The following is a 12,008-nucleotide window of genomic DNA, read 5'->3' on the forward strand; positions in this document are numbered from 1 at the left end:
AGAGATTTAATGACGACATGCCGGAAGCCTTACGGAGGAATCTATCCACCTGTCCGTCTTCTGGTGACCAGTGGTGGCTATTCCATCTAAAAGAATTTTTTCCCTCCTGCTCTGCTCCCACTTTGGTGGTAGGTAGCAGGTTCTGGCTCTTCACAGACGTTGGTGACTGCCCCAGTCTTCTTAATTATTGTTGCCTCTAGCCCTCTTGGCACTTTGGGGCAGACAAACAAGTTTCTCCCCTGCTCGGTTAACTCCTGAACACTTGCTCTCCCTCTCAGCAGCAAGGGTATCGAGACAATGTGCCTCCTTCCTCCGGGTTTTCAGCACCACTGTAATAATGTTAATGGCCACCTGGCCAGGAAGAAGGAGGCAGAGAACCAACGCAATTTAAAATAATTTTATAACAATTTAAACAAAAGAAACGGGCGACAGCTCTTTCAAACTGAAAGCAACAGCCACATAATATGCCCCGGCCTAGTCCTCTTTCCTCTAGCACTGGTCTCTCTCCTCCTTTTAGCTTCCAGGGCTTCATCGTGAGCCTTAAGGCATATGATGCGTCCAGGTGTCTCTGATTATCTCACTAACTACACCACCTCGTATGGCTTTACCCTCACAGCTCTCTGCCCGCCTCACTTGCTACACAAACATTAAACAATTATGTAATGAATGCAACATGAAACCATATTCAGCAAAGCGTTTGTGAAACTAAGTGTATATATAGTCTATGGTGAGCTTTCAGCTGTGTGTGTGCAGTCAGGGAGAGAACTGGAATTGGTGTGTGTGTGTGTGTGTGTGTGTGTGTGTGTGTGTGTGTGTGTGTGTGTGTGTGTGTATGAGGTGCATGATGGGATCTGTAATTCATTTCAGTGGCTGAATTGTAGTTCTCCAGCAATCTGCAACTGCTAGATCGCTGATGATCATAGCAGTTACATGAATAATAGTGGTACATCAAAACAGATTTACTCATAATTGAAGCTAAAGTTAGCAAATGTAATGAAAACAGTAACAGTCCCAAAATCAAACCCCCTGTAGTACAACAATGGTAAAATGATGATGAATGGAAACCTAAACATAAGCCTAAAGGCCCGTGCACACTGAGACATTTTTTGCTTGCGTTTTCCGTCGACGTTTAACACCTCGTGACTAAATAAAGGACATCAATGCGATCGTGCACACCAACGCGCAAAATGCCAGGCGCAAAAGCCTCATTTAAAAAAAAAAAATGCCTCATGCTCGTTTTTTGGTTTTGACACGCCGCGGTAAAACCTTCCCCACCAATCAGATCGGCACTTTTGCTCACGTGCACGGAGCTGTTGAAGTTACAGTAAATAGCACTTGGAGGCGCTCAAGCGCAAAACTGTCAATGCGAGCACACATTAAAGAAGATGCCCAGAGGCGATATAATGAACGTGGAGCTGCTTATTGCACTGATGAACAATAATTATTTCTTCATCGCTAGAACTTGAGCTGCTGCTTGAACCATCAATGCTTGTTTGAGTCACCAGTAACTTTAACAACAAGCGTGTGAACTTCCTCTCCTCCTCTTCAGTGTTATAAGCAGGTGTCAGAAGCATAAAGTTGTGTAGCGCCATCTTAGTCAAGGAGTGATTTTGCATACTCTTCTGCTTGACGCCAGTGAAAATCACTTGGGTTTAAATTCGGAAAAAGGTCTCGTAAAACGCTGATGATAAATGCAAACGAAAAGCGTCCCGGTGTGTAGGAGCCTTAAGATTGTAACCAGTGGAATACCATGCCTGAAAAAAGAATCCTGTGGTTCACAAAATCAAAGGCTCGGCTGTAATCTAGTCTGTAAAAGCATTTAGGGCCATTGTATCATTAAAATGTGGTGGTCATTGTGGCCATTAAAATATAATTAAACATCATGAAGTGAGCAGATTCTGTATTATTAACTGTTTTTAAAGCTAGACTGAATAATGTAGATAACTGAACTTTGAAGACAATTCTGCAACTGTATAAAAACAGCTTAGAGATGGGTCTGTAATTTTCCAGTACTGTGGCATCAAGGGATGTATTTTGAGAATAAGTGGCAAATTTAAAGCAGGCCGAAACAGTCTTAGTCAACATGTTTTTTATTAATGTTACTCAGAATATCCAGGCTGGAAGGAAGAATGTCAAAAAAGACAAAGTAGGTTTCAGGTTTCATCCCAAAGGAGATTCATCTACATGTATATATTTTTTAAGTATTTTCATTCATTCATTTATTCATTCATTTTCTTGTCAGCTTTGTCCCTTTCTTTAAGTATTTTTAAACGTTTTATTGTTAGGTTTGTGCATTTCAAGCTGTCTGATTTGCAGTCCTATTTAGGGAATTAAATACAGGTGTAAACAAAACGTCTTAAGAGCCAGTAACTGGCTCTTAAGACATTTTGTTTACACCTGTATTTAATTCCCTTGATCACCTGAGATGGTTGTTAACATACAGGGTGTAAACTTTCTAGGCCATGGTAACATCAGTCTTGCACTGTGCAGTTTAAGGAAGTGTTAGTTCTTTGTTGTTTTGTTTTTCTGGTAACCTGGCAATCCAGCTGTAATTGTGTGTATATATGTGTCTGAGAAAGAAATAGGTATGAATAAAGTCATGTTCACAGACACTGATCATTTATTCAAGGCTGAAACAGCCTAGAAAAAACCTTAGTTTGCAAACATTGGCAACAAAATTGTCTGTTTATACCTTCAACACCCACCTGTTAAAATTTCCACCATAGAGTGTTAGAGTCACTGTGGGTCTCTACAAGTTCAAGTCCCACCCTGTAGTTTTTTTACATGATGTTTTGAATCAGCTCCACTTTCCAACACAGTAACCAAGCTTTCCTCCCTGTGGCGCCTGCTGTGTGCCCTTCATGTGTGGGACGGCTGGATTCAGTGAATTGTGTATAAAGGTTCAGTGAGTTTCAGTCTGCTCAGACTCTTTTCCTGTCTCTCTGTCTCCTCCTGTCTCATTTTTTTTTTTTTTTTTACATCAACAATACTGTAGAGCAGGAGTCTCAAACTGCTAGTGTTGTGCCGAGAAACGCACCCCTGCCATAAAATGTACCCACTCATAGACTTTCATTTGCATTCTCAGTCAACGTCAACATCAAAGGCTATAATTGATTAAAACAAAAAATTATTATTATTATGATGGATAAAACAAGGACAAGAAGTGAAAAACGTTTTTAAAATGCACCAGTATTAAGTAAATAAATGTAAAATAATATTGACTGTTTTGTTGAATCAAACTTGTGCTGTGATTATGCTTTAATAGCACCTTACAGTGCTATTTCTACACATACACGCATACGTTCATGTTTATTTAATTTGTTTGTATAATGTGTATACACTGGTTCAGTGATGTTAATATATGTTGTTGTTTTTGTTTTATTTTTATGAAACCTGTTCATGTATATTTTACATCTTGAATTTAGTCTTAAAAGTAAATGTCTGTATGCAATTATAATATATGTATTTCTAAAGCACTCATCTTTATAGCTCTTGTAATGTTTCCATCAATGCCATCTCAGTAAAGTCCTAATTCTCATGTGTGTTCTGCTACTGACCACACTGACCCTCTGTGTTTCAGCTCAGCTCTGGACGTGCTCGAAATTCCGCTGCGGTGAGGACCGTTTGCCCAGCAGCCTCTGCTCCTGCTCTGCAGACTGTGTGAAAGTGGGAGACTGCTGTGCAAACTATAAGAGGACATGTGAAGGTACATCACAGGCTTCAATCCTCTGTTTATATATTAACTGTCAGTAATATGAACAACCATTAATGCTGGGTTAATATTATTAGGTAGACTACGAGATAGATAGATAGATTGATAGATAGATAGATAGATAGATAGATAGATAGATAGATAGATAGATAGATAGATAGATAGATAGATAGATAGATAGATAGATAGATAGATAGATAGATAGATAGATAGATAGATAGATAGATAGATAGATGGATGGATGGATGGATAGATGGATAGATAGATACAAGGTTTTTTTATAAGACTGTCATGACATCTTTTTAATCATTAAAATGACACATATCATAAATATGGAGATTTTATGCATACTTTTGACAGCTCTTATTGTGTCATTAGACACATTAGACTCTGCAATGTGAATGAAAATGTGAGGCGTATACTTTAACTAATCAGTCTTCATGAGCTACTGCTGTGTGCAAGTAATCAGTGGTGATCAGGAACTGGTGTGTGTGAGATGCCTTATGGGAAATGTAGTGCAGATCAATGACAGAATTGTAGTTCGAGTGAAAGTGTATGTTTTTCAGCAATCTGCAAGGGCTAGATCAATGCGTTTGTGACAAAGCCTTTTATAATAGGTTGTATACAGTATAATTGCTGGGGAAGTTGTGTTCACAAATGAGTAGTACAGTACAAAACATCAGTGAAGTCAACTTCCTAATTGAACAAATTATTCAGTAGGATAATTTATGACCTTATCAGCTCATTTGTTTGCTGTTTTAAGAAAACTTTATGATTATGAATGTGTACACCATGCATGACCTGTCCTGCCTTGAAATCTAGTGTAGATAAAATTTTCTTGGTGATTAGGTTTCTTTTTTAGCTTTGGACAGATGTTTCTGTGTTTTGTCAAGTGCCTCTGGCATCAGCTCTAATAGATCTGAAGTTTTAGTCTTTGAAGTGATTTGGGTCTGGAGTTGATTTCTGCCCAGCAGGACAGGCAGCAGCGATACTTCCCCACACACACACCACCCAGTTTATTTCCTTAAAAATATTTTCACAAATTCCAGTCTGATTAGTTTTAGATTTAGGTGTATTTTAACAACACAGTGCCCAGTTATCAGCTACATGCAGCTAAAATAGTTATGGCAAAATCTGTAAATACATGTTATAAAAACTAAAGAAGAGATGTGATTGCATGTTGAGAGGTTGTGATGAAGCTTATTAGACCCTCTTTGAAATGAAAAACTACCAGTGTTGTATTGAAATCTGACTCCCAGGTTTGTAAATCACACTACCTGTTACATGCTCTCAAGTCACACTTGAATGCAGCGTTTAAAGTTAAACTCGCAGTAGTTTGTCTTAAGCATGTTATTGTTATATTTACCCCAGTTGCCACTATAAGAACATGAGAGCTATGTTTGATTAACAAGTAGAAGCTATATGTGTCTTTACAAAAAAATTTCAAATGTTAGTATTTCCACAAGCAGCACAGAGTGACCAAACTTCTGTCAACACGTCTCCGAATTCAGCTTTAGATTTTGACTTTTTTGTACTTGGTGGAGACCAGTTTGTTAACCCTTTATCTACCCCACCAAATCCTAATGTCACAAGTTAACAAACTTAAAGCATTTTGAACATTCCATAATTTATAAAATGTCAGCCTCTACCAAATGGTTGTTGTTGGTTTATGATAAAGTATCAGAATTAATACATACAGTAATATGAAAAATCAGAGTGTAAGACCAATTTATTAAAAAATATCAATATAAAATATTTTTGAATACTAAATAATCTTTATTTTTTCAAGTATGCCATAAAATATTTTAAATTTTCATTAACCAGCTTTTTTGTTTTGATTTTCATTAAAATCAAAATCAAGTGTTGTAGTGCAACAGGATTATGTTTTTTTTTTTTTTTTTTTTTGTAAACTATCAATGCTGTGTGTGTAGGCCATTATTTAAAACAGTCCTTCTTAAAAATACTTTAACAGTCATTATTTAAGAGTCAAAACATGGCCAATCGTTTGATAGAGCGAAAGGGTTTATTAGTTGTTTTTCTCTCTAAACATGTTTTCACTACTCATGCGGAGATGTGCTAAAGAAAAAAAAACTAAATGCCTAAACTTTTGCACAGTACTGTAAGATGCAGAATCCAGGATAAGAACAAAAACTAATTTGATGAATAAGACAATGAAAGCACCTTCTTTGGTGTGAACAAACAGTGTCAACTCATGTAAGAGTTCACGTTTGTTTATACTATTCAATTCACCTTTATTTGTATAGCGCTTTTACAATGTAGATTGTGTCAAGGCAGCTTTGCATTGAATATTATAGTAAATTGAAAATTGAAGTGTCAGTTTAGTTGTCAGAGTTTAAGTTCAGTTCAGTTTAGCTCAGTTCTGTGTGGTTTAATAATCACTACTAAGTGTCCAAACATTGAAGAGCAAATCCATCGATGCGCAGTTCTACTGGTCCCTAACTATGCAAGCCAGTGGTGACAGCGGCGAGGAAAAAACTTCACCAATTGGTAAAAATGAAGAATTAAAAAACCTCGAGAGAAACCAGGCTCAGTTGGGCACGACCATTTCTCCTATGGCCAAACGTCTTGTGCAGAGCTGCAGTCTAGGCGCTGGAGAAGCTGTCAGTGAGACTAATCTGTCCCCGGAGCATCACAGGAATCAGTCTCATGCTCTCCTCTCCTCCATGACCACCACAGCAGCTGCTCAGGATACGGCCTGGTCCAGGATTATGGAAACCTTGGGATCATCTCGTCGCTGGTCTTGGATCAAAACAGTGGTGCTGCATTGTCTCTGAGGGCCTCGGCATGAGTATTCCCAGGTGGAAATAGAGAGTAAAGAGAATGATTAGCGTAGCTGCTGTTCATATTGTATATAAACGAGATGCAAAAACCTGCATGGGGCACATTCATGTATCATACCGCTAAGTGATGCACTAAGGGTATGATTTACTAAAATGATAGGTCTTTAATCTAGTTTTGAACTGCGAGAGTGTGTCTGAGCCTCGGACATTATCAGGAAGGCTATCAGGCTATTAAGCTTTGAGTTTTGAGATCTTAAAGAATATGTTAGGTTGTAGCGAAACAACAGAAGGTTAGTTAGATAAACAGAAGCTACATTATTTAAAGCTTTATAGGTAAATAAAGGTACAGTATAGGTAAAGCTTTATACTAGAGGGCTTTTGAATGCTTGATTCTGATTGGCTGTTGCCTGAACATTATAAGGTGTTGTATATAAAGGCAGTTAAAGTGGTTATAGGTGGGTTTTGACCTCATTATGGTTCATCCCTACATTGAAAGTGTATGATCACAGAGTTTATCATACGCTCGGCGCAATTAGGCACAAGATGTGTTTGGCTGGGTTTGTTGCTATTTTCAGAGTAACGCAAGCCATTTTTTCTGTTTTGCTCAACTTTGTTTCAATAAAAATTAATTTGTGCCACTTTGTGGACTCATGGGTGTTTAGCTCTAGAAAGGAGTTGTGTTAGGGCACATTGTTGGTGAGTTGCTATCTTGACTAAAACAGACTGAACTAAAATAGACTGCACAATAGACAAGCTGAAAGCAGGTCTAAAGTCCAGCACAGAGAGCGATAGTTGTTCACCTAAATGCTATGCATTGCTTAAATACACACAGGATGTAAAGCAATACGCAATTTTTTTTCATATATAAAAAAAAATAAAGGATTAAAACATTACAAAAATTCTTATTTTCTACATCAATATAAAAACCACTGCCTCCATGTCTTCTTCATCTCTGGGAACTTTTTTCAGGGTATTCATGGCAATTTGCTTTATATTATTATTATTATTATTATTGTTATAATTAGTAGTAGTAGTATTTATTATATGCATACAATATTTATATTTGTTTTAATAAAACAAGCTTGTCCACCTGTTTTGGACCATGTAGGGCATAGGACGTGTGTTTGGATATAACTATATAATAATCTTTTGACCACACCTTGTTATTATTTTTAATTTGTTATTTTGGTGGAAATTAGAACTGAATTAATAAATAGTTTTGAAACAAATCTTTGCTCTTAACACATTAAAGTAAATATGTAAGCTAATGATGTCTTCAGTGGAGAGTGTTCAAAACTGTTCTTTTCTCCATTAATATCCACAAAATTAAAGGAGTTATTTAAAGAGTAAAAGTAAGGTAAAGAGGCAGAATGATGAGGCTCATTCTTTACCCTGGCACTGCAGATAGGCTGTTTAACTGTTTTCTTGCTAGTAAAGCATTTACTTTTTCTACCTACAATGTCCACCAGGTAAATAGCAAATGGTGTGACGCAACTGACTCTTAAAGGGAATGGGAGATGAGTCTCTGATTGGATTAATGTATGTTATTCTCAAAACACATCAATAAGTCATTAAGAGAATAAGTACAACCCTGACCATGCGCCAGGGCACAAAGTGTATTTTTCTATCCCTAAAATAGCGAATAGTGGATTCAGACATGCTCTTAATACCTTTGTGCCATGTGCTCTAGATTTTGCACCTAGCCTCCAGAGACCCCGCCCATTGACATGTGTCCTCTGTAGTGGACATTGCGTTTTCATGAATTTTCTTAGTTTTTTTTTTTGAGCTACCCTTAAGTCCTGTTGTACTGTTCAGAGGACATCCTGATCTTTCTAGTGATATGTTATTTGATTGGCTGGCATCCTAGGAACCACTTCTTACAATGCATCCAAAATGGCTCACATTCAAAACAGCACATGTCATACACCTAGCTTTTAAAGCTGTTAACTTGTTTGTGTTTTAAAATATCATCCTTTTTTTAAATGTCCACTCTATTGGACACCAAGACCATCTTAATGTAATTAATTACTGCATATTGAAGGAGGCAGAACTGAAGCAGAGAGGATTCTTCAAAAATAGTTTAGGGAGACTCTGATTTAGAGTCTGACAATCAGACAGTTAGAGAATTAGAGACAATTAGAGAATGACAATCAGTTTTAAATCACTTTTATTTTAATTTATTTTTGGATTAACGTCACTTTTTATGTAGTTGTATTTCTTTTTTTTTTGAGTTCGGCTCTCTTTCAGACTCTTTCAGGTATTTCAATACAAAAAGAAACAATGGCGTTATTTTGTTTTTGTTACATTAATATTATATTAATATCCTTTTACAGCCATATCCTGTACAGTTTTTTTTTTTTTTTTTCGTTTGAACTTAAATGGTCCTATGGCCATGCAGTAAATTAAAAATAAAAACAAAATGTAAAAACTCTAAATTGAAGATTTTTTTTTTAACCCAAAGGATGTTTGAAATCACAGAAAAAAGAAAAAGAAAAAAAAAAATCAATTGACCAACAAAAAGCATAAGTGCATTATTTTGCACAAGCTGTGGATTAGTGACATTTGTTTATATCAAGAGCTAAAAAAAGTGTTTAAGATTTGGCCGTAACTGAAACACTGGAACTGCTCTTTGAACCCTCCAAAAAACAGGCCGTCCCATTCCAGGTCATTATTCGTCAAGTTGTTTTACTTCAATAGTCTTATGTACACAGTCAGAGCATGTGTGTTGCTGTCAGTGCATTAGCCACTGACAGCTAATTATTATCACTTGAGAAGCTGTGTCTGTACAGTGTCATGAGGGGAATGAGATGGAGTTTTTTTTTCTGTAATTTTGGCTCTGTTCTTGATTGATAGTTTCAGTATGGGAGTTATAGTTTTACAAGGGCAGACATTTCACTCTCTCTCTTGCTTTCATTGTACTCTTTCTTTTCTCTTTTCACTGTTAAGTTTAGCACTGATAAAAGTGAATGCATCTGGCCAGAGTTTCAAGTTACTATTAATATACTTTCTAATTAATTACTTTCTCTTCCCCCTTGTCTTCACAGGTGAAAAGAGTTGGCTTCAAGAGGACTGTGAGGACATCAGGACTCCTCAGTGTCCCGCTGGGTAACAGACTTATGTTTATAAATGAGATAGTTGCGTATCAAGATCTGGATCAAGTTAATGTCTTCAATATAAATGTAGCATCTCCATTTATAGTTAATGATGGCTTTGTTTTCTAGTTACAGTGTGTGTGTAATGCACCTTGTATTTTAAATTTCCCCACCAGTATAGCAATTCCAGCCAGTTTTGACCTTGTGGGAACAAAATTTGGGTCCCCATAAGGAAAATGGCTCATAAATCACATACAATTAAGTATTTTGAAAATGTAAAAATGCTGAATGTTGCCTGTGAGATTTAGGATCAGGGATACGGTTAGGGACTGTACAGTCTGTTCAGCATATACATATCATTACACCTATTAGACATTCCCATAAAGTCATAAAGATAGCTGAACAGGTGTGTATGTTGGCCACTATATTATTTTCACAGCATGTTGTTTTCAACTTTTGTGAAATAGCAATATTTTTTTCCTGATATCACCAGCTTTATCTAAATCTAAAACAGCTGTCTAACAGCAAATAAAGCCAAAAACCTCTGACATAGGGATTTGTATTTTTAGGAAACATGGTTTTTAGATACTATTTTGCAATGCCAGATTCTGGTGCACATTTTTCATGAGCATGTGTAATGTTAATAGAATAGAAATACAATGAAAACTCTTTTATTAACTATTCCAATTAGTCAGTCAGATGTTTTAATGCTTTCCACCATTGACACAAGACTGTGGGAAATCATATGCTAGTGATCACACATTCTGCAGTAATTTGCAATATTTTATAATAATTTATATATTTGTTTTTGGAAGAAGTCTTTTATTTTCATCCATCTGTCTTTTATTTGTTTATCTGCTTACCTGTTTCTTTTCCATCTATTTGTAAAACTGTTTGTCCATGAATTTGTCTGTATGTCTATCCATCAATCTGTTAATCCGATTGTCTATCTATCCATCCCTATCCAGAAATCTGATATATGGCCAAATATAGCTAATATATTTGAACATTTACAGTATGTACATTTTTGTGTTTTTCCCCAATGTGTGTGTGGGGGGGTGTTTAAATATAAAATATATATACTCACCGGCCACTTTATTAGGTACACCTGTCAAATTTTATCAGCCAATCAACTCAATGCATTTAGGCATGTAGATATAACGCACATCAGAAGGGTGAAGAAAGGGGATACTTGTAAGGTGTACCTAATATAGTGGGGGGTTGGGGCGCTTGCTCGGGAGCGATATTGTGAGACCGCCAAATCCTGTTCAAATTACACCAGAGTTACGGACCGCTTCCGCGATTTTTCCAGAAATTAATTACTGCGCTGCATGAAATCTGGTCGGGTCCCGCGACAATGCACAGGTGCAACCGCGGGAATGCAGGCCTATATCCAGAAGTATTGCTGTAACAACTGAGAGAAAAAGAGAGGGGAGGAAAAGTCACGCCAGCAGGTGAAATAGGCCACAGTGAGAGAAAGAGAGAGAGAGAAATGAAGTTCACTTTTATTCCCTCAATCGCTGAGAAATAGGGGCTTCTGCTGTAATTGTCAGTGAAAGACTTTCCAGAAAACACACACATGCAGTGAAATTGTTCAGTTTCTGCATTTTTAAGTAGTTGGCGCCTGGAGTGTTGTAAATACCCGCGCTCGCCTCCCTCGCAACAGAGCGTACATGAGATAAATTACCTCAATACATAATAACCGGTTATGATTATTACTGAACCAATACCAAATTGTCCGCATCTGCATCGCGGTGCACCGAAGACACTATTAATTTTGACACCCCTAGTATATACGCATATTTATATACAACAGTTCTGTTTGGTTCTCGAATCTGATTGGCTGATAGCCATGCGATATTCCCTATATAACAACACTTATACCGCCTTTTCACCGTTGTGTATTACTCTGCCCAAATAGAGTGACAGCAGTTGAATAAACTCACTAAAGGTTGACTAAACGTCACCTTGGAATTATAAAGTTCTATCTGACATTTTTGTCAAAATTGAGTTGAAATATTCTTATTAATTAAAAACTTATTTACATCATGGGAAGTTTATTTTGTAAGTTATTTACATTTTATGCCTTTCTATTTTAAAAAAATGTTACACACATATGGTCCGATGAGACATAATGTCACTATCTGTCCCTCAATGTTTATTGATGCATCAATTTGTAGGCCTGTATGTCTATATATTAATTTATGTGTCGGTCTATCCATTTATCTATATATCTGTTTATTCATCTGTGTTTTTTTTTGTCCATCCATTCTGTCCATCTTTCTGTCTGTATATCATCTGTTCTTTCATTCATGCAGTACACTCATATACAAAAATGATTCACTAGATCATCATTCACTAGATTGCCTACAATGGTCTATGTAAAGTAAGACCTTCAAAACA

At 36.7% G+C, this 12,008-nt stretch overlaps 1 protein-coding gene across 6 annotated transcripts in view; it reads left to right on the forward strand.

The window, feature by feature from the left end:
* Positions 1 to 12,008, forward strand: part of enpp1 (ectonucleotide pyrophosphatase/phosphodiesterase 1) — a 117,846-nt gene that overhangs the window by 19,014 nt on the left and 86,824 nt on the right. For 5 of the 6 annotated variants that reach the window (XR_012395613.1, XR_012395612.1, XR_012395614.1 and 2 more), the window contains exons 4-5: positions 3,581 to 3,706; positions 9,558 to 9,618. Coding sequence is in view for 3 of the 6 variants with exons in the window: in XM_005160441.6 (XP_005160498.1) it covers positions 3,581 to 3,706; positions 9,558 to 9,618 (187 nt within the window). In the remaining 3 variants the exon portion in view is untranslated. The remainder of the gene's footprint in view (positions 1 to 3,580; positions 3,707 to 9,557; positions 9,619 to 12,008) is intronic. The other variant, XM_009294602.5, reaches the window with a different exon arrangement.

Source organism: Danio rerio, chromosome 20, assembly GCF_049306965.1.
Source record: "Danio rerio strain Tuebingen ecotype United States chromosome 20, GRCz12tu, whole genome shotgun sequence".
Taxonomy (NCBI): Eukaryota; Metazoa; Chordata; class Actinopteri; order Cypriniformes; family Danionidae; genus Danio; species Danio rerio.